The sequence below is a fragment of the Coffea arabica genome, chromosome 2e (genome assembly GCF_036785885.1).
Source record: "Coffea arabica cultivar ET-39 chromosome 2e, Coffea Arabica ET-39 HiFi, whole genome shotgun sequence".
Lineage (NCBI taxonomy): Eukaryota > Viridiplantae > Streptophyta > Magnoliopsida > Gentianales > Rubiaceae > Coffea > Coffea arabica.
Window position 1 is genome coordinate 51,761,064 of NC_092313.1, and position 26,746 is coordinate 51,787,809.

Consider the following 26,746-nt stretch of genomic DNA (forward strand, 5'->3'; position numbering starts at 1 on the left):
TCAGCAATGGACTTTATGAACTTGTAATGTGGCTTGACAACGATAGTTAAAAGAAATAAAATTTTCAAGAACAACGCACTTAAGATCGCCTTTCTTCCCAAAAATTGCCCCAGTTTTGGACTCAAAACCCGGGACCCCATTTTGACTCTTTTTTTTTTATCAATCACTAAAAGGAATTCAACATTGGATGTCTTTGCATTTTTTTTGTTTCATCATTTTTTTTCACATTTCTTTTCTCTCTTTTTCTTTTTTTTTTCTTTTTTTTTACCAATACTGATATCCCAATATCAATGATAGAATTGAAAGCTCCCTAATTTTTAGAGTATGGATGCCCTCTTTTTCTTTTTGATATTGAAGCTCAAATATCAATGGTAGAATCAAATTCCCCCCAACTTATAGTTTTTCTCTCCTTTTTCACTTTTTTCTTTATTTGATGTCCCTTTCAAAATTTTTGAGCATCTTTGCCATTTTTTAAAATTCTCAAATCTCCTTCCTCAGTATGGGGTGTGATCATAAGTGCTTTTGAAATAAACCACCAATTTAGGTTCAAATAAGGATGCAAAGGATAAAAAGTATTTAGATGGTAAAAACAATGGCCAAAGCATCATTCCTATTTTTCATGACAACCAAAGTAAAGAATAGTCCGTTGAGAGAATCCATCCCCTTTTGACACGTAAAATTATGATCATTAAGGCTCTTATTTGAAACAAAATTATACTTTTAAAGGCTCGAATGGGAGAACAACTGATAAATTCTGTATACATAGAGAAACGAAAGCCTAAAGTATCATTCCAAATTTTCAACACAAATAAGAAGTAATGTACATTTTTGCTTTCACTCAGATGTGGATTGAATCTGGTTAGGCACACTGGACATTTTCACGGTAAAATTTGTCTCACTTTGAAGCTAGTCAACCAATGTGACTGACCTTGGAGGTTCAATAGAAGTGGAAAAAAAATTAAAAAGAAAAGTGCCGGGATTGATCTTTTATGACAAACAATCAAATTTGAGTGACCCCTTTTGTTTTCGATACTCTCATTGAATAGTTTAGACCACAAATTTAGTGTATACGAAAGCAAAGTATGTATTAGAGAAGCGAATAATATGGCCGTCGCTAGGGTTTCACCGTAACTGCCTTGCAAGTCGCCAGGGCTGCCATGGCAGCCCTTCCGCCGAGGACAGGAGGTGCGCCAGTGCCCTCCAAGTCCTTTACTGACATCCTCTGCCACCATCCTAAGCCTACGCCCCTTGCTCACCTCTCTCGAACACTTGCTGCAAATCACACCTCTATCGTGCGAGAGCCATCCTTGTACAAGGGTAGGCCCGCTCTTTTTTTCACTGATGAAGACGTCGAAACCTTGTCCGTTGCCTTCAAGTTTGCGCTCGTTGGGAAATTTTCAAAAGGTCACCCAAATCTGGAGTCCTTGAGGAAGGATTTTAGTACGATTGGGTTCAAGGGGGAGTTCACCATTGGCCTTTTGGACCCCTGCCACATCCTGATACGGTTTGACCAGGAGGAGGACTACCTCCGTTGTTGGCTGCGAGGAGTATGGAGCTTCCAGGGTTTTCCCATGCGCACATTCAAGTGGACGCCTTCCTTTACAGTAGACGCGGAATCGCCACTGGTCCCAGTTTGGATTTCTCTCCCTCATCTCCCAGTTCATCTCTTTGCCAAAGGGCCACTTTTATCCATTGGCCGGCTCCTTGGAGAGCCCCTCAAACTCGATGCCTCAATCGCATCGTTGTCCAGACCCGGTGTGGCCCGTTGCTGCGTCGAAGTGAATGTCCTCGGTGACCTCCCAGACAAGGTCTGAATAGGGACTGGAAGCTCTGGCTTTTGGCAACCGGTTCAGTACGAAAACCTTCCAGAATTCTGCACTTTCTGCCATAGGCTAGGCCACGATAAAATGTGATGCCGCCATCATTCAGCAAACTCGGACAAATGACCTCCCCCCAGTCAGGTTGAGGTGCGAAAACCAGAACAACATTGGATCCCCAAAACGGACACGACGAACGCAGGAGAACTACCGAGTACATCCGGGCTCTCAACTCACGACAAGGAGCTCGATCAGCAACCACACCACCACCAGATACGAGTCACCAAGTGTGATGCCCAGGCACGAAGACCGTCAAACCCTAACCCCCAGGCCACTGGGCGAACACACAAGCGCAGTGAGGAGGCTGCAACGACGCTGCCACAAGAGGCTATCCTAGTCATCTCTGATTCCAATAATTTGGCTGCCCATATTCAGGACGACCAGTGCATGCTGTCCAAACGCTGAAGGCCCGCCCCAAACCCTTTCTGGCACGGAGGACTTGCCACATGATAAACCCAGGGAGCTTGTGCTCGAGGATTTTGTGTTGCTGAAGCAGAAAATTGACCATCTCTTCCCCATCATGAGCCTTGAGATAGGGCGAAATGAGGACGAAAACGGTATTTTTTAAACCTACCAAAGACAGTGGTAACCAAGCAATCGTCGAAGACGACTTCCGCACACGCCCCTACGCCACGATCTGATGATTAACGCGTTTATATGGAATATTCGGGTGGTGGCTAGCCGCGCTACGACCTGCCGCCTGAGAAAACTTTTATGCCTCCACGCTATCACTTTCTTAGTGATTTTAGAGCCGATGGTTGATCCATTCCAGCTTGACACTTTCAAAAACAGATTTGGTTTTCACCTTGCGGTCTGCAATACATCTAATAAAATCTGGATTTTATGGAAAGCTGATTTCGCTGTCAATGTCCTCCTCAACGAGGACCAACTTATTCACTTAGCAATCACTCATGCAACATGGACAGGAGAGGTCCTTTGCTCCTTTACTTACGCCAACTGTTCCCAGGTTGGTAGGCGACACCTCTGGTCAAGCCTGCTTTCGCTGTCAGGGACGCTAACCTCCAAACCATGGTTGGTGGGTGGCGATTTCAACATAATAGCAGACATAGAAGAATACTCGGTCTATGCGCCTCAGAATTTGGCGGCCATCAATGAGTTCGCTGAATGTGTCTCAGGCTGTGGGTTGAAAACTATGTCGGCCCTGGGGAGTCGTTACACTTGGACTGGTATTCGTCAAGGCCGTCGCGTCTGGAAGCTGCGTTCGGATCGTGTGTTGATGAACGTGGCTTGGCAGCAACAATTTTCTAGTTCGGTGCTGCAACACCTTAATAGAACAGGCTCAGATCACAGCCCCTTGCTAGTTTAGCTTGAGAAAGGGAGTAGGCCTGGACACGGCTCCTTCAGGTTCCAGCACATAGGGTTAAAACACCCGGGGTTCTTGGCATTTGTTCGCCAGAATTGGACATAGCTGGTGGAAGGATACGGCATGTTCCGCTTCGCGCAAAAATTGAAACGACTGCGAAGGGAGCTTGGCACATGGAATAAGAGGGTTTTTGGGAACATCTTTGACAAGACCTTGGAGGCTGAGGAAGGGGTCAGACAAGCGGAGCTGCGTCTAGAGGATAGTGACACGGAGGAGACGAGGAGGCAATGGGCCCAAGCCACGGCTGCCTTAAACAGGTGCCTTGCCACTAAAGAAATCTTTTGGAGACAGAAAAGCAGAGTTAAATGGTTACGCGAGGGCGATTCTAACACCCGGTTCTTTCACTCAAAGGTGCTGGACAAGAGGGCTAAGCTCTCCATCCGCCAAATTACAAGCTCGCAAGGTACCTTACTAACGGCGGAGAGAGCGATTGGCGATGAAGCGTGCACCTTTTTTCACAAGCTCTTGTCAGCTCCGGCAGCTGGGGATGAGCACGCAATGCAGACCTTACTGGGGAACATCCCCTCTTTGATTCCCCAAGCTGAAAATGACCATCTAGTCCAGGAGCTCTCTATTGACGAGATGAAACAGGCGGTCTTCCAGCTGGACGGCCAAAGAGCGGCAGGGGCTGATGGCTTCACGGGACTGTTTTTCACTCATTGTTGGGAGATCATTGGGGATGATGTTTATCAAGCGGCAAAGGAGTTTATGTGTGGCATCCCTATACCGAGAAGCATCGCGAGCACACTCATTGTGTTTCTTCCAAAGATTGAAGCTCCGCGAACCTTCTCTGACTTTCGGCCCATTAGCTTATGCACCTTCATCAACAAAGTCTTCACCAAAATACTTAGCAACCGGCTCAAACCAGTCATGCCCTTGGTTATCTCCCGGGAGCAGTCGGCGTTTGTCCGGGGAAGGGAGATCTCTGACAATATTTTGATCGCTCAAGATATGGTCTCGGGACTGGACAGAAGAACTCGCGGCCACAACATAATCTTCAAACTGGACATGATGAAGGCGTTTGACCGTGTGTCTTGGGAATTCCTATCCCGTCTCCTCCTTCGGTTTGGGTTTCACGTTCATTTCGTGGCCTTGGTGCTTGATAACCTGCGTTCCGCTTGGTTCTCAGTGCTCATTAACGGGAAACCAAATGGATTTTTTCAGGCAAGCCGTGACGTAAAGCAGGGGGATCCCCTGTCGCCTTTTCTGTTCATTATGGTATCCAAAGCGCTAAGCCGTGGGCTCGGTTCCCTACTCTCATTGGGGAAACTCAAGGCCTATGCGCAACTGCGGGGCACTGTGACAATCTCCCACCTAGCCTTTGTGGACGATGTAGTCATTTTCATCAGGGGGGATCGCCGGTCAGTGCGATGCTTAATGGATTTTCTAGAGGTCTACCAACGAGATTCGGGGCAAGGGATTAACACAGACAAGAGCTTCTACATTCCTTCGGCTCGATGTTCCACAGCACAGAAGCGTTTAATAACCAGATTAACGGGCTTCCGACAACAACAACTTCCGTTCACGTACCTCAGTTGTCGTCTCTACAAGGGTAGGGCCAAAATGGAGTACTACCAATCCTTGATCAACATAATGCAGCGCAAGTTTGCGGGTTGGAAGAACAGGATGCTTTCTGTTGGGGGCCGCTTAATCTTGATCAAAACACGTCCTGGCCGTTATACCTCAATACACTTTCGCAGTTCAGGAGCCCCCAAAAACCATCCTACACCAAATTCGACAGATTATGGCTCGACTTTTTTGGGGGGAAGCAGAGGGGCGTGAGAAATGGCACTGGAAAAACTGGAATGCACTTTGTCATCCCACTGTACACAATGGCCTTGGGTTTCAGAGGCTTGAAGACGTGATGTTTGCTTTCGGGTGCAAGTTGTGGTGGTGGCTACGAAGTGGCGACACGCTCTGGACCCGTTATATTCTATCAAAAAATATGGCAATGGATGAGCATGTAACAGAGGCACCGGTTAGGCCCTCAAGCACGCGGGTATGGAAACGGTTGGTGGGCATCCGAGCTTTCATGGAAGATCACATGCAGACTTTGGTTCACGACGGTAGTGCATCCTTTTGGTTTGATAACTGGTTGGGCACAGGTCCACTTGCCCACGGCAAGCACACTCTCCCCCTACCCACCATCAGAATTTCAGAGTTGGTAGAGGAGGAGAGGTGGCGGTTAGATTGGGTTGGGGAGTTCCTCACCAGGGAAGAGAGGCAGCGCGTCCTAGCTTTCACGATCCCCCCCTCGCAAGGCATGGACCGCGTGGTTTGGCAGCCCTCCACAGCAGGTGCTTTCAAGGTTTCTTCGGCGTTAGAGACCCTTCGACCTCTCTCCAACCACTTAATATCTCGTAAGCTCATTTGGAACCACCGTATCCCACTCAAGATCTCCATTTTCATGTGGCGCCTCCTTAATAATCTGCTTCCGTTTCCAGATATCCTTAGACAGTTTGGCCTCCACCTGCCATCCAAATGCCCTTTCTGCCCCCAATGAAGATTCTCTAACCTATTGTTTGTCGACTGCCACGCAGTGCGCCAAGTTTGGGGCTAGTTTGAACAAGGCCTCCATCTGAACGTCGGCGTCTCAGACACGCTTCTACTTAAGCTGCAAGGTTGGTGGATGCACTCCTCCGAGAAGACGCTCTTGGCCACTGTCGCCCACCTATTGCCTGTACTCATTTACTGGGAGCTGTCGAAGGCTCGGAACACGGCAGTGTTTGAGGGCATCGCGTCTTCGCCAGCGCAAGTCCGCTGTCGGGTTGTGGCTTTGCTGAATAGCATTGGAGACGCTTACCCCTTACCTTATTCAGCCCCTCAAGACTCCACCTTTTCGGCACCTGGGTTAAAAACGTCAGTAGCACAGCTGTGGAGTAGAACATGCGTTTCACTCTCTTGGTCATTGCTGCCTTTCCCTTACGCAAAACTCAATGTGGACGGATCCTCTCTTGGCAATCCTGGCTTCTCAGGGGGAGGGGGGATTATACGTGACGACACTGGTCGGGTCCTACAGGCTTTCTCCACCTTTTATGGGCCACGTACCAACATGGAATCGGAGGCCATGGCACTCTTGGAGGGACTTCGGCTGTGCACCTCTCTGGGGTTGCCAAAACTGATAGTGCAGGTGGACTCCAAACAATTGCTTAATATGGTGCAACAAACTTCAGCAGTGCCTTGGAAGATCGACACCATTATTAGACAAATCCGCCAAGCTCTATCCACTACAGATTTCATCGTCAAGCATTGCTACCGGGAGGTTAACTCAGCAGCAGACATCCTGGCGAAAGGAGCAGTCTCGAGCCACAAATCAGCCACTTACGATGCCACTAGTTTGCCACCACGGGTGAAAGGCATCTCGGCCTTGGATACTCAGCTCTTCCCATATTTTTGTCTAATGCATGTAAGGGAGTAGTACTCCTTGTTTCGCTTAAAATGTGTACCCCTTCCTTCAAAAAAAAAAAAATTTTTGGAAATTGGACATATACTCATGAATTTTCAAACAAGAGGTCGAAAAATCTCAATTTAGTCTTATTTCTTAGAATTCATCATGAAATCTCCCAATGAGCACATAAAGAATGAATATATACAAAACAATAATTATCTAAAAAATAAAAAATTTATTATTCAAATGTTTGAATTTTTTTTACTCAAATATAATACATATGAGAAAAGAAAAATCTCTAAAGAATACATTTTCATATATATATATATACACACACGCTTTCTTTCTATCTGTTGAGACAAAATGTATTATTATTATTTTTTTGGCTAACCCCAAGCACAGGAAGGGACGCCACCCCCTGGTAATTTATTAAAAGAAAAAGGTGACACCACCAACTAGCCCTGCTACTATGGACCTACCTGGTCATGGACAATCCTTCTAATAGATGGAACCCCTATCCTATCTAGACACATGGCTCCTCTAGCCGCTGGAGGTAACGCTGTCATGGAAGAGTAGATCCCTTCTCTCCCCTGAGCACACCCAACGTTCGCTAAAGCATCAACAACTTGGTTTGCCTGGCGGAGACAATGGCCTACCCGTAAAATGTGATCCTTCAACACAAACAGCTGCTGTATCTCCTGATAAATACTCCAAGGGCAACCAGTCTTTCAAAGTAGAATATGGACCAACACGAGCGAATCTAATTCGACGACCAACCGGCCAAACCCTCTATGAGCGCATAGCTTAACCCTATAAAGAAGAGCTCTAACTTCGGCCTGAAGACTAGTAGCCTGACCAAAATGACAGGAAAACGCCAGGAGCAACCTGCCACCTCCATCCCGGAGGATCCCACCACCCCCGCTAGTACTGGGGTTTTCCTTGGAGCACCCATCAGTATTAAGTTTGAGAAGGTCACCTGAAGGCCGCGACCACCTCACTAACATGTGGGACACCCATGGAGCCTACCCAGAAATCTCAGCATAAAAGTGCACCCAAGCTGCTGGGAAGGACCTACGCTGCTGAAAGTGTAAGGCAAACATCTCTCGGAGGTCGGTCATGACCAAGGTGCACAACTTGTCCAACCCCAATTGGATCTGCTCGTATCTCATGGAGTTTCTGAATTTCCACAGGTGCCAGCAAATCAGAAGCGGGAGTATATGGTGAACAAAAGCCAGATACCTATTGCCCCTCTTTCTATACCACCAGGTTGCGAGACATATACGAAACGATGAACCACTCCAAGAGATGCCCACTGGGTCCCCGAAGAAGTGCCAAACCCGTGATGCCATATCACCCTCAGCAAAGACATGCTCTACCGTGTCAATGTCCGGGGATGGGCAGCACCCACACCTGGACGGTCCATGAACCCCAAATTTCCACAGGCAGCAATCCACAGGTAAACGCCCACGTAATAGGTGCAATAAGAAGAAAGAGATTTTCAATGGTAACATCGGGTGCCAAATACTTCGAAACATGAAGGAGCTATTAGCATGCCGTCTCATCAGCTGAAATGCAGACTGTAAGGTAAATCGCCCGGATTGTGTCGGTCTCCAAACCATTAAATCAAGAAGATGACCCGTCGGAGGAGCAACCCGAGCAACCTCACTGGCGACCCCGTCCGGCGCCCATTGCTGGAGACGCTGAAGGTTCCAAGACCCATTCGTTACAAAATCAGCAACTAGGTGATCCGACACACTCTCCAACCGCAAAGCCAATGAACTAGTCCCAAGCCAATTGTCAAACCAGAAATTCGAGCTACCAGAGCGCCCAATCCACCCAATGTGACACTCCGCAGGTGACGCACCGCGACCATCCTTCTCCATACTTGCGAGCCCTCATCGCGATTGACCATATTAGGGTGCACCTGCGAGCAATACTTAGCCTTCATGAAGGTCGCCCAAAGAGATGATAGGGAACGGAAGCTCCACCACAACTTGATGGAAAAAGCACCATGAATATCCTCCAGTCGCCGAAAACCCACGCCCCCTTCTTCACCTGGCACACATAGGTCCTTCCACCTGATCCAATGCAGCTTGCGACCCCACTCCGATTCACCCCAGAGGAAATTTGAGAACCTCCTTTCAATCTCTTTAAATACTGATTTCGGAGGCGTAGCAACCATTAAGAGATAGACCGGTAAAGCAGAGAGAACGTGCTTCAACAGCACAATCCTACCCCCAGCAGACAGTAACCTGTTCTTCCAGGACTTAACCTTACTCACCACCGCCTGGCACAATCCACCAAAGTACTCCTTTTTCCGCCTCCCATAATACAGAGGGTACCCTAAATACTTGATGGGAAATGACCTGAACTTGAAGCCCGTTACCTGCTGGATCATCGTCCTCCGTGGTCTACCTAAGCTGGCATGCACCAAGAAACAACTATCCGCTTTGTTGATCAGCTGGCCAGAGATCGCCTCATACTCCTCTAATGTCCTCATTACTAGCCTGAGTGAAGCGGCAGTCGCATTCGAGAAAATCAGTACATCATCAGCATACCTCAAATGCGTAATAGTTGGGCAACCTCTGGAGACCGTGAATCCTTGAAACCCCCGTAGATGCACAAGCTGATTTAGAGACCGAGATAGTACCTCCGCCTCGATGATAAATAGTGCAGGCGATAATGGATCCCTTTGACGAACCCACGAGCAGACTTAAAGAAATCACAGGGCGATCCATTTATAATAACGGAGAACCAAACATTGGAAATAGTCCACCAGACCATGTCAACCCAGCGTTCCCCGAAGCCGAAGGTTCGGAGAACCTTCACCAAGAATGGCCACATCATCCTATCATAAGCTTTTGTCATATCCAGTTTTACCACTACATTACCCCCGCGCGCCTTTCTCTTGATGCCCGCAATGATCTCCTGAGCTAGTAGGTAATTATCTGAAATGGACCGACCCCGAACAAACCCGCTCTGATTCATTGAGATAATCTTAGGCAAAAGAAGAGCCAAACGATAGGCCAGAATCTTTGAGAAGATCTTGTTCACAAAGTTGCATAGACTGATAGGCCGAAACTGTGAAAACTCCTTCGGCTGCTGCACCTTAGGCAACAAGACGATGGAGGTAGCAGTGATTCGCCTATGAAGCTCAGCACCACAAAAGAAACTCAGGACAGCATTGTACACATCACCACCAACTATCCCCCAAGCAGCGGAGAAGAACCTACCTGAGAAGCCGTCAGGACCCGCAACACTGTTCCCATCCATTTCACGCACCGTCTGTCTCACTTCTTCCAAGGACGGGACCCCCTCCAACCGCTCATTGTCCTCCATTGATACTGTGGCGACCCCACTTCCCCCTAAGACGAACCAGAGGGTTGGCGGGCCGTCTGCCCAACTCTCGCCAGGACTCACGCAAGCACACTAACCCAAATCCTTCCGAAGAATAACCTAAGCTATTACAACACCGTTTCCTTCCAAATAGACTGATAACTAAAATCACATTAACTTCAGAGATAACAGCATTTTTAAGATAGCCAATCGTCGACTCTTAAATACCTTACGCGTTACAAACCAGGCAACAAAAACATACAATCCAAATACATTAGTACAAGCCAAATAACAATTCCAGGGTTTACACTTTTCCAGCTTCAAGAGGCAATCCAAAATAAAAGATACAATGTTTAACTCAAACTACATGCATAAAAGTGAAATTAGATTTCAAATCTTGCTCAAGTGCCAGGACCTGTCAAGGAAAACAAATGAACGTGGGGTGAGCTAAAGCTCAGTGGTGCCCCAAACATGCAATAAAATAAAACAAAGAACACGTATTGATTTCAACTGAAGTAAACAAATAGGAAAGCGTATAACAGCACAAGGTAGGATACAGGGGCTCTCAGGAGCCATTTTCCGCGCTTGATCAAAATTTACCGTAGTTGACCCTCCGTCAACTCTCACTACTTACGGTCCATGTAGAACTCCTTATTTTACTTAACTCCAGCCACCGATCATACCCCAGCTCCGGGCCCGCACGGCAAAATAAAGGAAGCAGTATACTCGAGATATACCCTTAGGAAATTGGGAGCAGTATACTTGCGTATACCCTTAGGAAATTGGGAGCAGTATACTTGCGTATACCCTCAGGAAATTGGTCGAGGGATTCACCCAACGACGTCACAACACTTGGATTCACTAAAATATTTCACACAAGTCACCACTCGAAAGGCTAGTGTGATAAAGTACACACCGCTCACTTCGATGGATCAGAAAATCATTATCCAATTATCACATATCAAGTCAAGAAAGCACTTTAATCAAGTAGGCATAGAACAAGCAGGGACACTCACCAAGAGTGAAGTTACTGATCAAGCGGGGAATCAAAGTCTGCGTCCTCGCTAAACCCTAAAATACCAAATTTTAAAACTATAATTTGGTTATACCAGCTCTAGGGTCACGTAGGAAAATTATTCGCATGTATGACTGATTTATTTTCTTGAAACAAGTCGACAAACCATGTAGTATTAAAACTAGTAAAATACTTTGTAAAGTTTCCTTAATATTACCTTTCTTGTAAAAGTGTTACTAGAACTAATTTACGTGAAATAATGTTTCTTGCCGAACAAGCTTTCTACGCTTTTAGCTAAAGTTAATAAAGACTCGCATTTTGTAACTTTTCCTATAGACAGCTAGCCAAGGACAAATCTTAAGAAAGAAAAGAATTAAAACAAGACTTAGGGTTTTAAAAGTTAGAAAAATTATTTTCTATAACTATTAAGGCTAGTTTAAGCTAAAGGAAAATTGTCAGGTTGGCAAAATTTAGGGCAAAATACTAAATACTGAATTTTATCGTTTAATACTAGCGTAAAAATATTTTTGATTAGCTTGATCAAAATTGCTCGAGTTCACAGGGTCGAAACGACTTTCACAATTTTGATTCCATTTCGAAATCACATTATGGCTCAAATTTGTCGACATGGTAAAATCACATTTCAAATAGCAAATCACTAGGGCTCCGTCAATCATTAGCCCTAGATTTCAACAGATTCATTTCTGATAGAAAAATAAAACAAGTGACCAAGGCTTCGTCAATCATTAGCTCTTGGTTTTGGCAAGATCATATCACATTTCAACTTAATCAAAATAAACATAAGGCCTCCAAGCAATTCCAGCAGTTTAATTTCATCAAACTTTAGCACTTATATAAAATCATTCAAATGGCCAAGGGTTTCATCAACCATTAGCCCTTAGCATCCAACAATTAGTTCTTATAGCAATAAAGCTAACATTTCAAGCGTTTAAAATCACTAACAGGTATATGAACATAAGGCAAGATTGGTAACAATATTTTGTCCAAGATTTCAACAAAATCTCATTACACGTAATCAAATGCAGATTAAACATTTCATATTAGTTATATTCCAAAATTATCCATTCCAATACCGATAATTTCATCGCAACATTACAGCCATAATAATATCAAATTGTCCCTCCAAAATGCACATGCAAGACCCTCTGAATATAGCTTGAAGTGAAATCAATGAACATAATATATTTTACAGCTCGAAACAGCATTTTTAGAACTAAAATTCGCCAAAAGGAATCTGGAAAATTCCTTTACTACCTCTATCAACTCGCTTAAAAATCTTCCAGGTCTACACTTCAACATTTTTGCTTAAATCCTCCAAAATATCAAACGTGTCATAGCTAAACAACTTACACAGCTTAAGATACACATTTTTCATGCATTTCTAAACCATTATACTCCAAGGAAAACTCCCGAAACCAATTAAATTTTCCAGCTCACCCTTCTCGGATTTCACCACATTTTCCAGCACCTCATTAATCTTAGATCAAAATTTTCATCGACTAAATCAGTGTTTTAAGTACTCAAATTAGTCATGCAAAAACTTATCTAGCTAATTAACATTTCCAATTCAAAATTAACATTAAACAACAGCTGCAAACCTCAAAATCCAGCAATTCTGTGCAGCTAGTTTCGGATGAACATGTATGTAACAGATTTCCTTTTATTTTTATTTTCTGTTTTAAACCAACCAATCAACTGCATGCAGAGTTTAGTTATCGTATTAATAACTAACTAATCACAGTTATAAGCTTAGAGCATCCAGATTAAACCAAGTACAGCTGCATTATTCCTAATTAGTTCTCGGCAAAATCAGAAACTTTTCCAGCATTTGCTCAATCACAAATTAAATTTTCCCTTCAGATAAAACCTTGTATTTTGCACTCAACTCTCACATGCACAGCTACTGAACTAATTAACTATCATTTCCAGTCCAAAAATCAGTTCGGCAACAATAATATTCATCCATAATTCCAGAAATTGGTCCAGCTAGCCTCGGATGAGGTTGCATGCATCGGATTTCTGTTTCATTATCCCTTTTCTTGCTTAACCGAGCCATTGAGATGCATGCAAGGCTTAAACACTTAGTTTTTAGTTGGTTAATCACAATTACAAGCTCCGATCATCACAATAAAGCAAATTAGAAGTTGTGTTTCCTAATCAAGCTCTCAGCCGAGCCATGTCTTCCAAATCAGATTTTCTCATGATTCAGTTTCATCATCCAACCGCACAGCTCAACATGCATGTCCATATATGGCTCAATCTATTACTAATCAACTTATTCTAGCTCAGGAATTACCTCACAGTAAAGCTTACCCACGCGACAGAGCTGAACTTTTCTCCCTCTCTCGGTTCTCACGCGACTGGAGGTGGTGTTCCTGGTTGCAGTGGTTGCGGCTGTGATGGTGTTGAGGCTGGAGCTGATGAACTGGTTTTCAGTTGGTGGAGGTCGAAGAAACAGATGGAGTTCACGCACGGCTTTCCCTTTCTTCCCTCACTTGCGGCCGAAACAGAAACGAAAAGCTCGCGAGTTTCTTTTCTTTCCTCTCGGATGCAAGGTGCGGCTTCCTCACTCTCTCTCTCGTCGATGATCACGAGGTGGGGGTTCTTGTGGTTGAGACGAGATGAAACAGAGGGAATGGTGCGTGGTTGGGAGGAGTTTGAGTGCTTGAGAGGTTGTGTGTTGAAATGGAGAAGGTTTTTCATTCGGCCGAGGGTGATGGAGTTATAAGGATTGTCCGAAATTGGGTTTTGTGGTTGCATGGTGATTTTTGAAATAGTTCAAGGGTAGTTTAGTCATTTCACATTTTCACCAATTATCTCCTTGAGTCCTTAGTTCTAATCAAATTCAAAGTTTACCCCAAACGTGATTTAAACACCTAATAATATCCTAATCTTGCTAAGATTCAATTATCGAAATCCTTACGTCCTAAGTATACTTAGGATACTTGTATCGTTTTTGTCTAAAATTTATCGATTGCATCTTAATACTAAGGTTTCTATTTACACTTAACCTTATTCGGGAATAAAATTAGCTATCGAAATTTAAGGGATTTATTTTTAAGGAATAAACTTAATATAACTCAAGAATTATTAATTTAGTGTAGCAAAGCTAAGTAATTTAATAGTTTAGCACAAATATATTATTTTGCACATGAAAATTATTTTTACGTACTTATTTAAAACAAATGAAATAATGCTAGAATTTAGGAAAAAAATAAGAACTACGAATGAAATATGCACTGATATTTAAAAGCAAGTGAAAGTAATGCTAGAAGAGATTAAGGAATACGAATACTAGATAAAAATGAAATTGAAGTATGCATTGGTATTTATCTGCAAAATTCAAGGTTCTCACAGATACCAGCCAAGGGATGACATCGACCACATCCCTCACCCCAGGGGCATCCCCCAACAAGAATAACGAGGAAAAATACCGCACCACCTCCTCACCTATGAGCGCATCCTCACTGACCCATTCCCCGTTAGGTTTCTGAATACGATGGATTACTGATTGTATACGCCGTTGCTTGACCACTAAGTGGAAGAACTTAGTGTTACGATCACCTAGAGCCAGCCATTTGACACGAGATCTTTGCTTCCACAGATAGTCCCCCATAGCTAATGCTCGTCTCAAAGAAGCCTAGGCCTGCTGCAGTTCCACGTGCACCGCCTCAGAACCACCCTCCTCTAAACATCTCTCTAGCCTCCCAACCTCCTCTTCAGCTTTTGCTACATTGTCTGAAAAGTTCCCTACACGGTCCTTGTTCCACAGACGGAGATGCCCCCGTAGCCGCTGTAACTTAGAATAGAGCACATGCATCGGAGGTCCATCACACTCTCGTTGCCAAGACTCTTGCACCACTTCCAAGAAATCCTCGCGATCCGTCCAAGCATTAATGAACTGGAATGGGCGGGGTTTACCGTCCATCCTCGTAGCCATGGAGAGCAACAATGACGCATGATCCGAGGGGTGACGCTCTAAATGAGCAACACCAATGGACAAGCCAGCGTCAAAACACTCCACATTCAGCAATAAACGGTCTAGCCGTTTCCAAATCCCAGCTCGGCCGTGATGATTATTGCACTAGGTAAATCTAGATCCAGAGAACCCACAATCCACCAAACCAGTAGCACTCATGAAAGCCATAAAATCTGCTGCTTCAGCAATTGTGAACGACCGTCCCCCCTTCTTCTCCTCCTCCACAACCACAACATTAAAATCACCACACACCAGCCAAGGGCCATACGATGGTTTGCACTGGAGCAAACCTACCCAAAGAGCCTTCCTTTCCTCCCCAGTAGTAGCAGCATGTATCGCCGCGAAGGTAACCGAGCTTACCAAACAAGGATGTTGAACAGACAAAGACAAAAACTGAGCACCCTCACCCACAATGGAACAACGAAAAGGAGAGTTATAGAAGACCCACAACAACCCCTCAGAGTAAGAAAACACAAAATCAAACTTCAATCTAACCCGAAACTCCTCAGCCAACGACTTTTGAACATGCATTTCACACACAACTAGCATTTGGATATTATAAGACACAACTAATTTTCGTAGCCTATGAAAATGGGAGGCCTTAGCCACACCCCTAATATTCCAGTATAGTGCATTAATCATGGGATAAAGGTTGGAAGGTATTTTGTGAAGCCCTTACCGTAGGTCGCAGCTCCCTATCAGATAGGAACCTCGCACGCACGCCCTTGGCCTTGCCCGTGACTACCCTGAAAGAATCGTCAAGGGCCTGTCGGGACTGCTAAGATGGTTGTTCCACCTCAACTACACCTAGCCCATCCTTTAGCACCGTACCCCGTGGAGAAAGGTTACCCGCCGCTGCCACATACTCCACCGCGTGGCTACCCTCATCCCCATGCCGATCTCCTGGAGACCCTTCGCTGGTCAGAACCATATCTCCACCAACCCGCAACTCCCCGTAGTCAGCCATAGCCGAATAACTTTCCAAAGATTCTGTCACGTTACTGCCCAGCGCGCCCAGCAGTGGGGAGAGCTGTTCCGGGCCCATGCGTGAAGGTTCGGGCGTGGCCTGTGTGTCCTCACCCAGCTGAACCTCAGTAGGTGCCACCGCCATGGTAGGGGAACAGCCTGCCAGACCCAAGCCCAGCAGTTGCGTCTCCTGCATGGGTGACTGCTCACTGTGCGTCAACTGGTTCTGCCCCACCTGCGGCAAATCCTGCAGAGTGATATCCTCGCCCAGGTGATGGCTCCCCCTCCCAGCATCTTGCGTACCAGCCCCAACCCGTTCCTCATCCCCTGCACCAACAGCTTGCGTACCAGTCCCAACCAACTCCCCACTCACCGGAGCAACCACGTCCCCTTCAGGAGTAGCCGCCGCCTTCTGGGTCCAGGGTTGACGGTGAAGATCAGCCTGAGGCCTGCCCCCCACCACCTTCCCCATCCCCATGCGACATGCATGAGCTATATGCCCAACTTTGTAGCAGGAGGAACAAAAATCTGGGAGGTTCTCATACTCCACCCGTTGCCAGAAACCCCCCACCGACCCATTACCAATCCATAGTTTGTCAGGGAGCTCTTGTTGCAGATTGACTTCGACACAAACCCGTGCCACGCTCGGACGTACCAGAGCAACCGTAGACGCATCCACCTTGAGAGGTTCTCCAATTAAATGTGCAATAGAAAACAATGCTCCTTTAGCGAAATAGTGTATCGGCAACCCAGGGAGAGAGACCCAAACATGAGCAATGGGTGATTCTGCTGTGACCGAGAAGGCGGGTGACCACTTGAACATGCGCATATAACAAATCCTTGGAATTTCCACACCCCATGAAGCCAACACCGTAGGTAGTCCTCCTCCAAGGTGAACCGGATCAGAACGAGCCTAGGATCAAGCAACCCAAGGCTGTACACACCCTTGTAACCCACAGCCTGAAAAAACTTCCGGAGATCCTCCAAACTAGGACGCCCCCTCGAGAATTTACCTACCAGCGCTAGCTTGAATGGAGCGGAGAGTGCGGAGTCATGCTCCTCTGAGAAAAAAACAGCCCGCTTACCCTTGTAGGAAGAAGGGTCCTTCACTACTTCAATCAATGGCGACAACGGAGCGAACGACTTGGAGGCTTCACGCGTTACAGTTTTCGACAGCTACGATAAGATCTCAACAAAGAATTTTGTGGAAGGAGACGCGAGCCCTCCAGCAGCGTGCTGGAGGGCCGACTGGCTAGCCATGGAGGCGACTGGATAACCGTAGACCCTAGCAGAAAACCCTAGTAGAAATTAACATGTATATTATATATGTATGTGAATCTTATATTATATTGTTTTAAAATTGTATTAATTAGACATGTTTTCTAGACAAAATGTATTAGAAACAATGAATCAAGAGATTTTTGAAATACTTTAGACTGGCATTTTCAGATGAATTTTTCATTTTTTTCATTGTAGGATCTGTCCAAAAATCAAGTAATACTTGTAATTTTCAAAATTTATCAGACCAAAAATATTATGAGATATAGGAAAAATATTTTTTACTCTATGGAAACATCTTTTATAAATATGAAGGAAGGGGAAAAATAAAAGAAAAATACCCAGAGTTAGTAAGCAGAACTGTAAAATCGGTATGCATGTCCTATGGGGGAACCCTTTTATGCCAAGGGTTGGTCTAGCATGAAAAATGTAATCCTCTGGGGTAGGCACCATACAATACCTGATGGATCCGATCGGCTTATTGAGATTCGAATAAAAGATAATTTTGAAAAATTTGGCTAATTGGAGTGATAAGAGACAATTTGTCCTAACAAAATGAGGACAAAGTCCGAATGGATTGATTGCTTTAATTGACACATGAAGTGATATTAAAAATCAATTTAGTGTGAAAAACTTATTTTTGAAAGGATTGAAATGTCTCGACTAGTTTCTTCGGTAAACCATAGATCGAAACTTTAAAAGAGAATAAACGGGTTAAACGGATTGGATGGAATTGATGGTTTATTCAAAAATTGACTGAATTATCCTAAAAGTGAATAAAACTGATTAAATGGATTGGATGAAATTGAGAATTTATTTAAAATTGGTTGGATTGTCCTAAAAGTGAATAAACTGGTTAAATAGATTGGATGGAATTGACGATTTATTCAAAATTGGCTGGATTATCCTAAAACTGAATAAAACTGATCCAATGGATTGGATGAAATTGAGGATTTATTCAAAATTGGTTAGATTGTCCTAAAAGTGAATAAACTGGTTAAATGGATTGGATGGAATTGACGGTTGAGGTTGAAGACTGAAAGGTACGGGCTCCTCGCCTTAGTCTCTTTCCCCTCTCGGCCTTGATAGCGAGTTCAAGAAGGTCATTCATGTCCACATAGTGTTGAAGCTCTAAGGCTTCTTGAAGGTCTGGGTTGAGACCTCGAAGAAATCTAGCCATAGTTGCTTCGCTATCTTCTTGAAGGTTCGCCCTCATCATGGCCATCTCGATCTCTTTGTAGTAGTCCTCCACACTCATGTTGCCTTGAGTGAGGGTTTGCAATTTGGAGTGGAGATCTCGGTTGTAGTAGCTTGGAACGAACCGCTTTCGCATCAATGCCTTGAGCTCTCGCCAAGTTCGGACTCGCGGTTCCCCCATTCGTCTCCGATGGGTCCTCACTTGGTCCTACCAAACTAGGGCGTAGTCGGTGAACTCAATGGTGGCAAACTTGACTTTTTGCTCCTCGCTATAATCGTAGCAGTCGAAGACCATTTCGATGCGGCCTTCCCACTCCAAGTACGCCTCAGGGTCACTCTTGCCTTTGAACGCGGGCACTTGAATCTTAAGCCCCTTCAGCTCGTTCTTGGACGTGTCCCTTCGAGGCCTCTCGGGTCGCTCCTCGTCCTCACTAGCGGAGTAGTCTTCGCTATTCGCCTCCTTGGGGCCATGGTTACTCCGGTTGTGGGATCTCGAACGAGAGCCTCGTGTGAGACTCTTGGATAACTCGTCGAAACGAGTGTGCAACTCATCCATTTCTTGTTCACTGATGCGCCTAAGCTCATTCTTCATTGCGGTGAACAATAAGGAATGATCGGTGGTTGGTGGTTGTGGCTCCATGTCTCACGTGATGTCCTGCAAAAGGTTAGTGCAAGCAAAGAAAATGCAAGTATAACCTCACTTCACTCCCTTAGTGTATCACTCACGCTCGTGTATAACCCTCAAACACTCAATTAGACTTACCAAGTACCTTTACCTGTTGGAATAGGTACTTGAGAAATGCTGCTCGAGTCCAATGATTTGTCACCAACTTCTCCCCCACAAGAGTAAGCAAGAGTGTAGGACACGATTGGATGAGATTTGGGAAGGAAAGGATGGATTTGGAAGGTTATTGGTGGCGGACAGATTAGGAAATAATGCTAGGAAAGGAAACCCTAGGATTCCTAAGATATAGGAGTGGTTCCTAAAATGTAGGAGTAGGTGTGGTCCCTTAAAGCAAGGAGAGAAAATAGGGAGGTGTCCAAGTGGTCATAGGGTTATCCAAGTTTTTACTTAGTTATCTAAACCAATTGGGAAAACAAGTCAGCCTTGAAGTCCTCTCTTGAACAACCTTTAACACTTCCAATGGTTCCTCCAAATCAGACTTAACCTTTCTTCCTTTTTGGGCCGAAGCTGTCCAGAATTTTCTCCCACTTAAAACCCTTCCCCAAGTCGGTTACTCCCCTATAAAACTCCCTCTCTCTCAGCCACAACTAGCCCCAAGCAATTCGGCTCCTTCCTCCTTTACACAAACAAACAAGACAGCTTGGGTTTTTGGTTCAAGACAATGGCTTCCCAAGATAATGCAAGTAATGTTACTCAAGATTCCCCCAAGCGACTTGCTCAAGAAACTCCCAAGAAATTTACTCCTAAAACAAGAAAGCCTCGTATGGATGCAAGATCTTACAAGAAACTTTTTATTCGGAGAGAAGTGCAAGTCTTCAAGACCCAAGATGATCAAGAACCTAAAGAATCCCAAAGGGTGGTACAAGTGATCAAGGTTCAAGGTGATCAAGATTTTCAAGAAGAGATTGGCCAAAACTTTTGAATTCTTTTTCTTGGTGTAATTTTCTGTTTTGGGTAGGAACTCAATGTAAGAAACTGATTTGGTAAGAAACTGATTTGGTAATAAAGAGCCACGTTTTTCCTTTTCTTGTGCGGCCTTTGATCTACCCGCTTTGCTTTCTTTCTCTTCTCTATTTTTTTTTGTTTTCCAATTCTGTTTGTTTGTTTTTTTTTTTTTTTGACTTGGTGATGTAACTACACCTGGCCGAGAGGTTTACACCCAGATTCTGGTCAGCCCTATCCTTACTACAACCACCAGCCCCAAAACTCCAAGATCTTGTCAAGAACTTCCAAGAACTTCAAGATTAATTTCAAGAAACTCAAGAAACCCAAGATTATTGTAGTTCCTCTTCAAGATTCCAACGCCAAACAAGTTTAACCACAAAATCAGTTTAGGAAGCTACGCAAACAACTCAGATAAGCAATTGAACACTTGGACAGACTTGACAACCAAAGGAAAACCCTAGCCGCACAAACCCTAGCTGCACCTTCCTTTTTTTTTTTTTTTTGTAGTTTCGGCTATGGCCAAATGCTGGGCAGAATCGACGCAACAAGAGTTCAAAGTCTGGTCAGATTAGAGCTAGCAACAATACGCACAACTTTGGACAGAATTGGGCGTGCAACGAACAAGTTCGCGACTCAAAATACTACCAAGTGATGGCCAGATTCGTAACACTACTTGGACAGAATTTTTTTCACCAAGCTATGGCTCAAATCGAGGTCAGATTGGTGGCAAGCTATAACCAGAATTTAGAAGCACTACGACACACAAGTAGCGGACAGAATTTTTTTCCCAATGAACGACACAACAAGGACAGAAATTAACGCGACAAGGACAACAAACTAACGAGCAGGATCTTCCTTTTTTTTTGACACGAAGAAACACTTAACCAAACAGAAATTTTGTCGACGCACGAGACTATGGGTGCTGACAGGAACCTCTTTTTTTTTTTTCTTGACAAACGACGCAACACGAATAACACTAGAACGGACAGAATTTTTTTTTTTTTGATGTAAGACAAGGCAGCGGAAAACATGAATACTAACCAAAAAAAACAATGGATATAACGAAAGATACCTCAACCAAAGCTCTGATACCAACTGATACGTTCCTCGATCAACACGTTTCGAGACACGTAGCACGTTTGCCCAAGGATCTAGCGAGGTTGTCCTACGCTTGGATTGCGGAACCTTAAAACAACACGGACGACACGTGTTGGGTTGAGGTGGTAGAGCGACACTCCAATGAAGGTGAATACTCCAGGGGAATAGGTCGGATGAACAATCCAGGACAGGACGCAAGATTGCTCAAGAACCCTTGCCAAAGCAAGTTAAAGGCTCGAATTCTCTCTTAGAAAGAAAATGAAGAATACTAAGAATTTTATTCATAAAACTTGTGTCTTTAACCTTACAAAGCTAGCCTATTTATAGGCTAAATGTGAGGACCCGTACTTTTCTTCATTTCTAGGGTTTTTTTTTATTTAATTCCACGTTTTTTACATTTTCTTTATTAGAAAACTTTTCTAAATCAATTTTATGAGTAAATATAGTTTTTAGATGATTTTTCTAGTATCGGTTAGTTTTTGAAAAAATAAGAGCGTATATCGGACGTGGGACCCGCTAGTGCGAAAAGTTCGAAAAAAATTCGGCCAGTTAGGTTAAGTTTTGGATACTGGGTTTAATTTACCGGGTGTTATGAGATATTTAGAGGTTACCAAGTGGTTGGTATGAGAGAGACAAAAAGTTAGGCAAGTAATTAATGAAAGTGACAAGTGTCACTTAGAGATTCATTACCATTTTTTACCACTATTCATTCTCTTACCAATTTATCAAAATAACTCAAAAAGTTGACCCAAAAATCCCCAAAATTTACAAGCTCATGGCCGGCCCTCTCTAAGGAGAAAAGAAAATAAAAGCTCTCCAAAATTTTGCTCCAAACTTGCTCAATCTTCAACTTCAACCGGTTAAATTTGTAATTGCTCCATAAAACTCCTCCACTTAGTGATTTTGAGGTGATTGGTGAAGTTGTTTGGAAAGCTAAGGTGTTGAATTGCTTCCTTTCTTGTGTTATAAGGTGAGTGACTAAGGAACTACTCTTTTCCTTCCAATAATGTTTAATTAGTAACTTATGTGAGTTGAGGTGATGATTATTGGTGCTATTTCATGATTTGGGTTGAGATTGATGACATTTTTCTATTTAATCATGTGATTTCTGTTTTAATATGATTGTTATGGTGTAGCCATGTGTGATGATTGGAAATGGTATTTAAGGAAGCTAGAAGGTGGAAAAAGTGGTTAATTGCAAGCAATTTCTGTTTTGGAAAGAAAATTGGAAAGTTAGGGTTTCATTGTTCTTCATTCTGCCTGGCACTGTAGCTCATAGTTAGAGGCCGAATTGGCCTTGGGTTAAAACATGAAAGTTGTAGGAAATGATATTTTAGAGATGCCTACAAAATTTCAGGTCAATCGGAGAAATGTAGCTTATGAAAAGACGGAATTACCCTTGCTGCCCTGTTTCTACCCGAATTTGAGAATTGCTTCTGTACTGGGTTATTTTGGTTGGGAATGCTTCGGAATTAGTTGTTGAGGCCTTATGATGAATTGTATCCCTATTTCTTAGTTTTTGGATGGCTTTGGAATTACTGGATTTGGACTTAGGTAGCCTGATTTATGATGTTTGCACCAGAATGCGATTTGTGAATCTGTTTTTGCGGTTCTGGTGTAGTATATTGCATTTGTGACCTGGTTACACTCAAAACTGGGCTGAGTGACCTTCTACAACATTGTAGCCCTATCTCTTGGCTTCGAAACGGTGTCTCTTTCACCTCCATCTGATAATCGTAGTGCCATTGGTGCCAAAACCGTAAAATGATGTCAAAAACTATTTTTTTTTGAGTTAACACTTAACTCCATTTCCGGATTTTTCTGGTTTCCTCTAATGCTTATGTATGCTTATGGAACCCTATTTCGGTAGTATTTGGCAATGGTTTATGACTTGTAATCGAGTCTTAGTGTGCTTATTGGAATATTTTAGGGCTTGACTTTCCTTTCCGGTCATTTTCCTAGCTAAATTTTGTACTTGAATGACTTTAAGCCTAGTGAACGGCTTTTGGAAATGAGATTATTTTTGTACGAGATGTTGGGACTGATTTGAGGAAATAATGAAGCCATGACGGCTGAAAAAGTAAGCAAATTTAGGGGAAATGCTGTCCAATTTTCTAGGCCGTTTGGTTCCTTTAAGTTTGAATTGCCTTTTGGTAGAAATGAAGGGCTTTTGGGTTGTTTGAGCCTAGGTATTCATGTTACCTTTTCGTTTCCAAAAATCATGTTTTGCACCCTTGCATTAGTAATTATTTGGCGAGGCATACGACTGGTAGTCGAGCCTCACATGTGCATTCTGTATACTCGATTTTTTACAGTGGAACCGTCAATTGTTTTACTTTGATTATTTTAGGGTTTCTGGGTGATTAAAGCTCTCTTGTGGGCAAAAACTTTTGAGGTATCTGTACTGACACCGGTGAGTGTACCACTCCCCTCACTTGTTGTTGTTTAACTCGGTTTCTGTACATGCAATCTGTGATATGAACGACTGAACTATCTGTTTATTCTGTTTGAGACGAGGGTGTACTTTATCACACTCGTTCTCTTGTCTGTTCATATGCCAATTTTGAGTGCGTATCTGAATCTGCTATCTGTATCTGGTATCTGTATCTGTATTTGTTCGGATGTCATTTGGAAACTTGTATCCAACGACCTTTCTGGGACCTCTGAGCTCAACCCCTGTGGCTAGTTACTCGAGTCGGGCCGGCAAGGGCCTGGTCGATTAGATAACGAACCACGGTAGTCTGTTTTGGGATCTTTGGGTATTAAGACCCTTGATTCCAGTATACTCGAGTATTACCATTTCTGATCTGATTGGATTTCGGGCCCGGTCGGGGTATGTGAGGTGGAAGGAGTCGAAGAAAGTGGAGTCTACGGTATTGGTTACTTCTGTAACGTTGACGGAGTGTCAACTGTTATTTCGATCAAGTTTCGGTGAAGCAAATGGGAATTTGGCTCCTGAGAGCCACCCGTATCCTTTCTGTCTATGGTGTTTGTTCTGTTTGTTCACTTCTTTATTTGATTCGCATATGTGATTAATTGACTGTGAAGTTCCATGTTTCTTACTTGCTTTTGGTACCTCATTGAGCGTAAGCTCACCCCCTTCCCGTTATCTTTGTTTTCCTTACAGGGAACCACTTTTGGCGCTAAGATGTTTTGAAGCGCGAGTCGAGCTAGTTTTAATATATTTTGTAAAGCTCCTCGATAGTTGGAAAATCCAATGTTTTTTTTGATTGGTAAACTTATTAATATGTACATTCTCTCATGTCAAAATGGGTGCTTGTACCTGGTTGGATGATGACGTGGCAGCGGCCTGTCCAATTCGATTTGATTCTTGTAGTTTTATTTCGGTTTTGTTTGAGTGATCGACTGAGTCCTGGCGAGAGCTGGGCAGGCAGTCCGCTAACCTCTTTGGTTCGTCTTAGGGAAAAGTGGGGCTGTCACACTAAAGGTAACACGAAAAAAAACCTAAAGAAACCCTAAGAGGGAGTCGGCCATCTTGACTCCAAGAGGGGCTGGCCCATGCCTTCTACTAAGCAACTAATCCAACTGAATAAGTAATAAAGACTAAGGCCCTACTCGGTCGACGCACAAGGAGGCCCACTCGATTGGTGTCTCGCAGGGAACCCCAGGTAGAAGGGGACAAACAAGAGGTGTCTCGCAGGGAGGTCAGACCTCAGGCCCTCCAGTAACTTGCGGGTATTATGGGAAATCTTACCATACCGAGGATAATTGCTGGAGAAAAGCTCAAAAATGCTTAAGGTGTGGTAGTACTAAGCATCAGATCGCCAATTGCCCCCTAATTAGTGATGCTCAATCAGCTGGCAAATCAAGCCCTAAACAACCGAATGTAGGAGGGGATAAACCCAGAGTGCCAGCCAGAGTGTATGCCTTAGACCACCAAGGTAAATTTCATGTTTTTAATTATCTGGCTAAAAGTTTGGCTACTAGTGAGACTTGGGAGCTAGAGACGGGCATGCAAGAAAAAAAATACCCTGAGTTATTTAAGAATAAATGTATGAATTTAGAGAACGAAAATCTTTTAAGGGGGAGAGAGTGTGACGACTGGAAAATTCGCTCATAGTTTCTTAAAATTTCCTTTTATTTTGACTCAATTATTTTATGATAGTTTTACTACTCATTTACTCCCTCAATAGTTGTAATGAATAAGAGATTTAATAGTTTTACCCTTAGTTTTGTAATTCGGGTAAATTAGGGTTTTCGTATATTTTGGCCGTGTGATCACTTGGTGAGGTGTGTGTACTAAATTTGTTGGTTAAGAGTGAGTTTTATATAAGAAAAAGTGTGTGATTGGAAGTGATAATAATAAGTGAATGAATCATAAATGAAAACACTAGTATGCGCGAGTTAGGGAAAAACGGCTTGAACCGACGTGTACCGTTTGCTACCGATTGTTTGCACCATTTGAACACCACTTTATTACCATAATATCGTTTCTTTTATTTCAGAAATATCAACCCTAAAATTATTGCTAGAGGTGGCCGAAAATGTTGACCAAGAAAAAAGGAAAAAAAAAAATTGAGCTTTAATCTCGCGACGACACTTGGCGATGATCTATCCAACTTTGACCAAACAAATTCCTATCTTCTTATAATTCTGTTAACTTCATTTCTTCTCCATTTCTTCATGTTGGCCGAGCTTGAGGAGGGAAAAACAGCAAGAGAGAAAACTCCAACTTTCACCGTCAATCCATCCTTGTTTGAGTAAAAACAACCAAACCAAATCGTTAAACTTCTCTTTTGGTGGTTGGAAAGATTTGTGTGGGAAAAGTTTCGGAAGAAATGGGTGTGGTTTTCACTTACAAGCAATTATTGGAAGGTATCATGATTTCCTTTCCTTTTCTTGTACTTAGTCATGTTAAAATTGGGAAATAAGCTTATGTTCTTGGTTTCCTATCGTTAATTAGTTAGTTTTGAATGATATGGTGGAATGTTTAGCTAGGGTTTGAAAATTTGAGTTACGATTATTGTTTTTTATCTTGTAGATGATGTTGCTGAGCTTGAATAGGGACTTGGGGTAGTGATTCAAGACATGAATGTTAGTGTTAAGCATTGAAACATCAAATTCCAGCAATTGTAGTATAATCTGCCCTGTTTCTGGATTGTATATTCTCCTATGATAAAGGCCAAATGAGGTCTTTCTCAAAACATAAAAGTTGTACGGAATGAAGTTAACTATCTACATACAAATTTTCAGCTCAATCGGAGTACTGTAGAGTACGAAATGACTAAACTACCCCTGACTGCCAAAAGCCTATTTCGCGGCAGCTTTCTGTTTTCTCTGAAATTTCACATTTTGACCTTGAAAATGCACGAACTGGGCGTTGATGTCTTCAGAAGAAATGTAACTCTCTATCTTAGCTTCAAAATTCCATAAAGTGTACCCCAATCCGATAAGTGTAGCTTCAGCTGTGACCAAAACGCTGGAAGATGTCAAACCTGTTACTTAGTTATTCTTCTTTAATACTAGTTCCAGCTTTGATTTTGATAGTTGTATTGCTAGAACTGCCTTGTATTTGGAAGACATTGAGCCTAGTTGAAGGGCTATTGTGTTAAGATT

The 26,746-nt window shown here is 43.5% G+C and overlaps 1 protein-coding gene across 1 annotated transcript; it reads left to right on the forward strand.

Moving 5' to 3' along the window:
- The first annotated feature begins 2,631 nt into the window (after positions 1–2,631).
- Positions 2,632–3,204, forward strand: LOC140036326 (uncharacterized). Its single transcript, XM_072077690.1, has one exon. The coding sequence runs from the start codon at positions 2,632–2,634 to the stop codon at positions 3,202–3,204; it is 573 nt and encodes a 190-aa protein (XP_071933791.1).
- Positions 3,205–26,746: the final 23,542 nt, after the last annotated feature.

Excerpts from the sequence above, each read along its gene's own strand:
- LOC140036326 (XM_072077690.1), top strand. The coding sequence starts at position 2,632 with ATGGTTGATCCATTCCAGCTTGACACTTTCAAAAACAGATTTGGTTTT.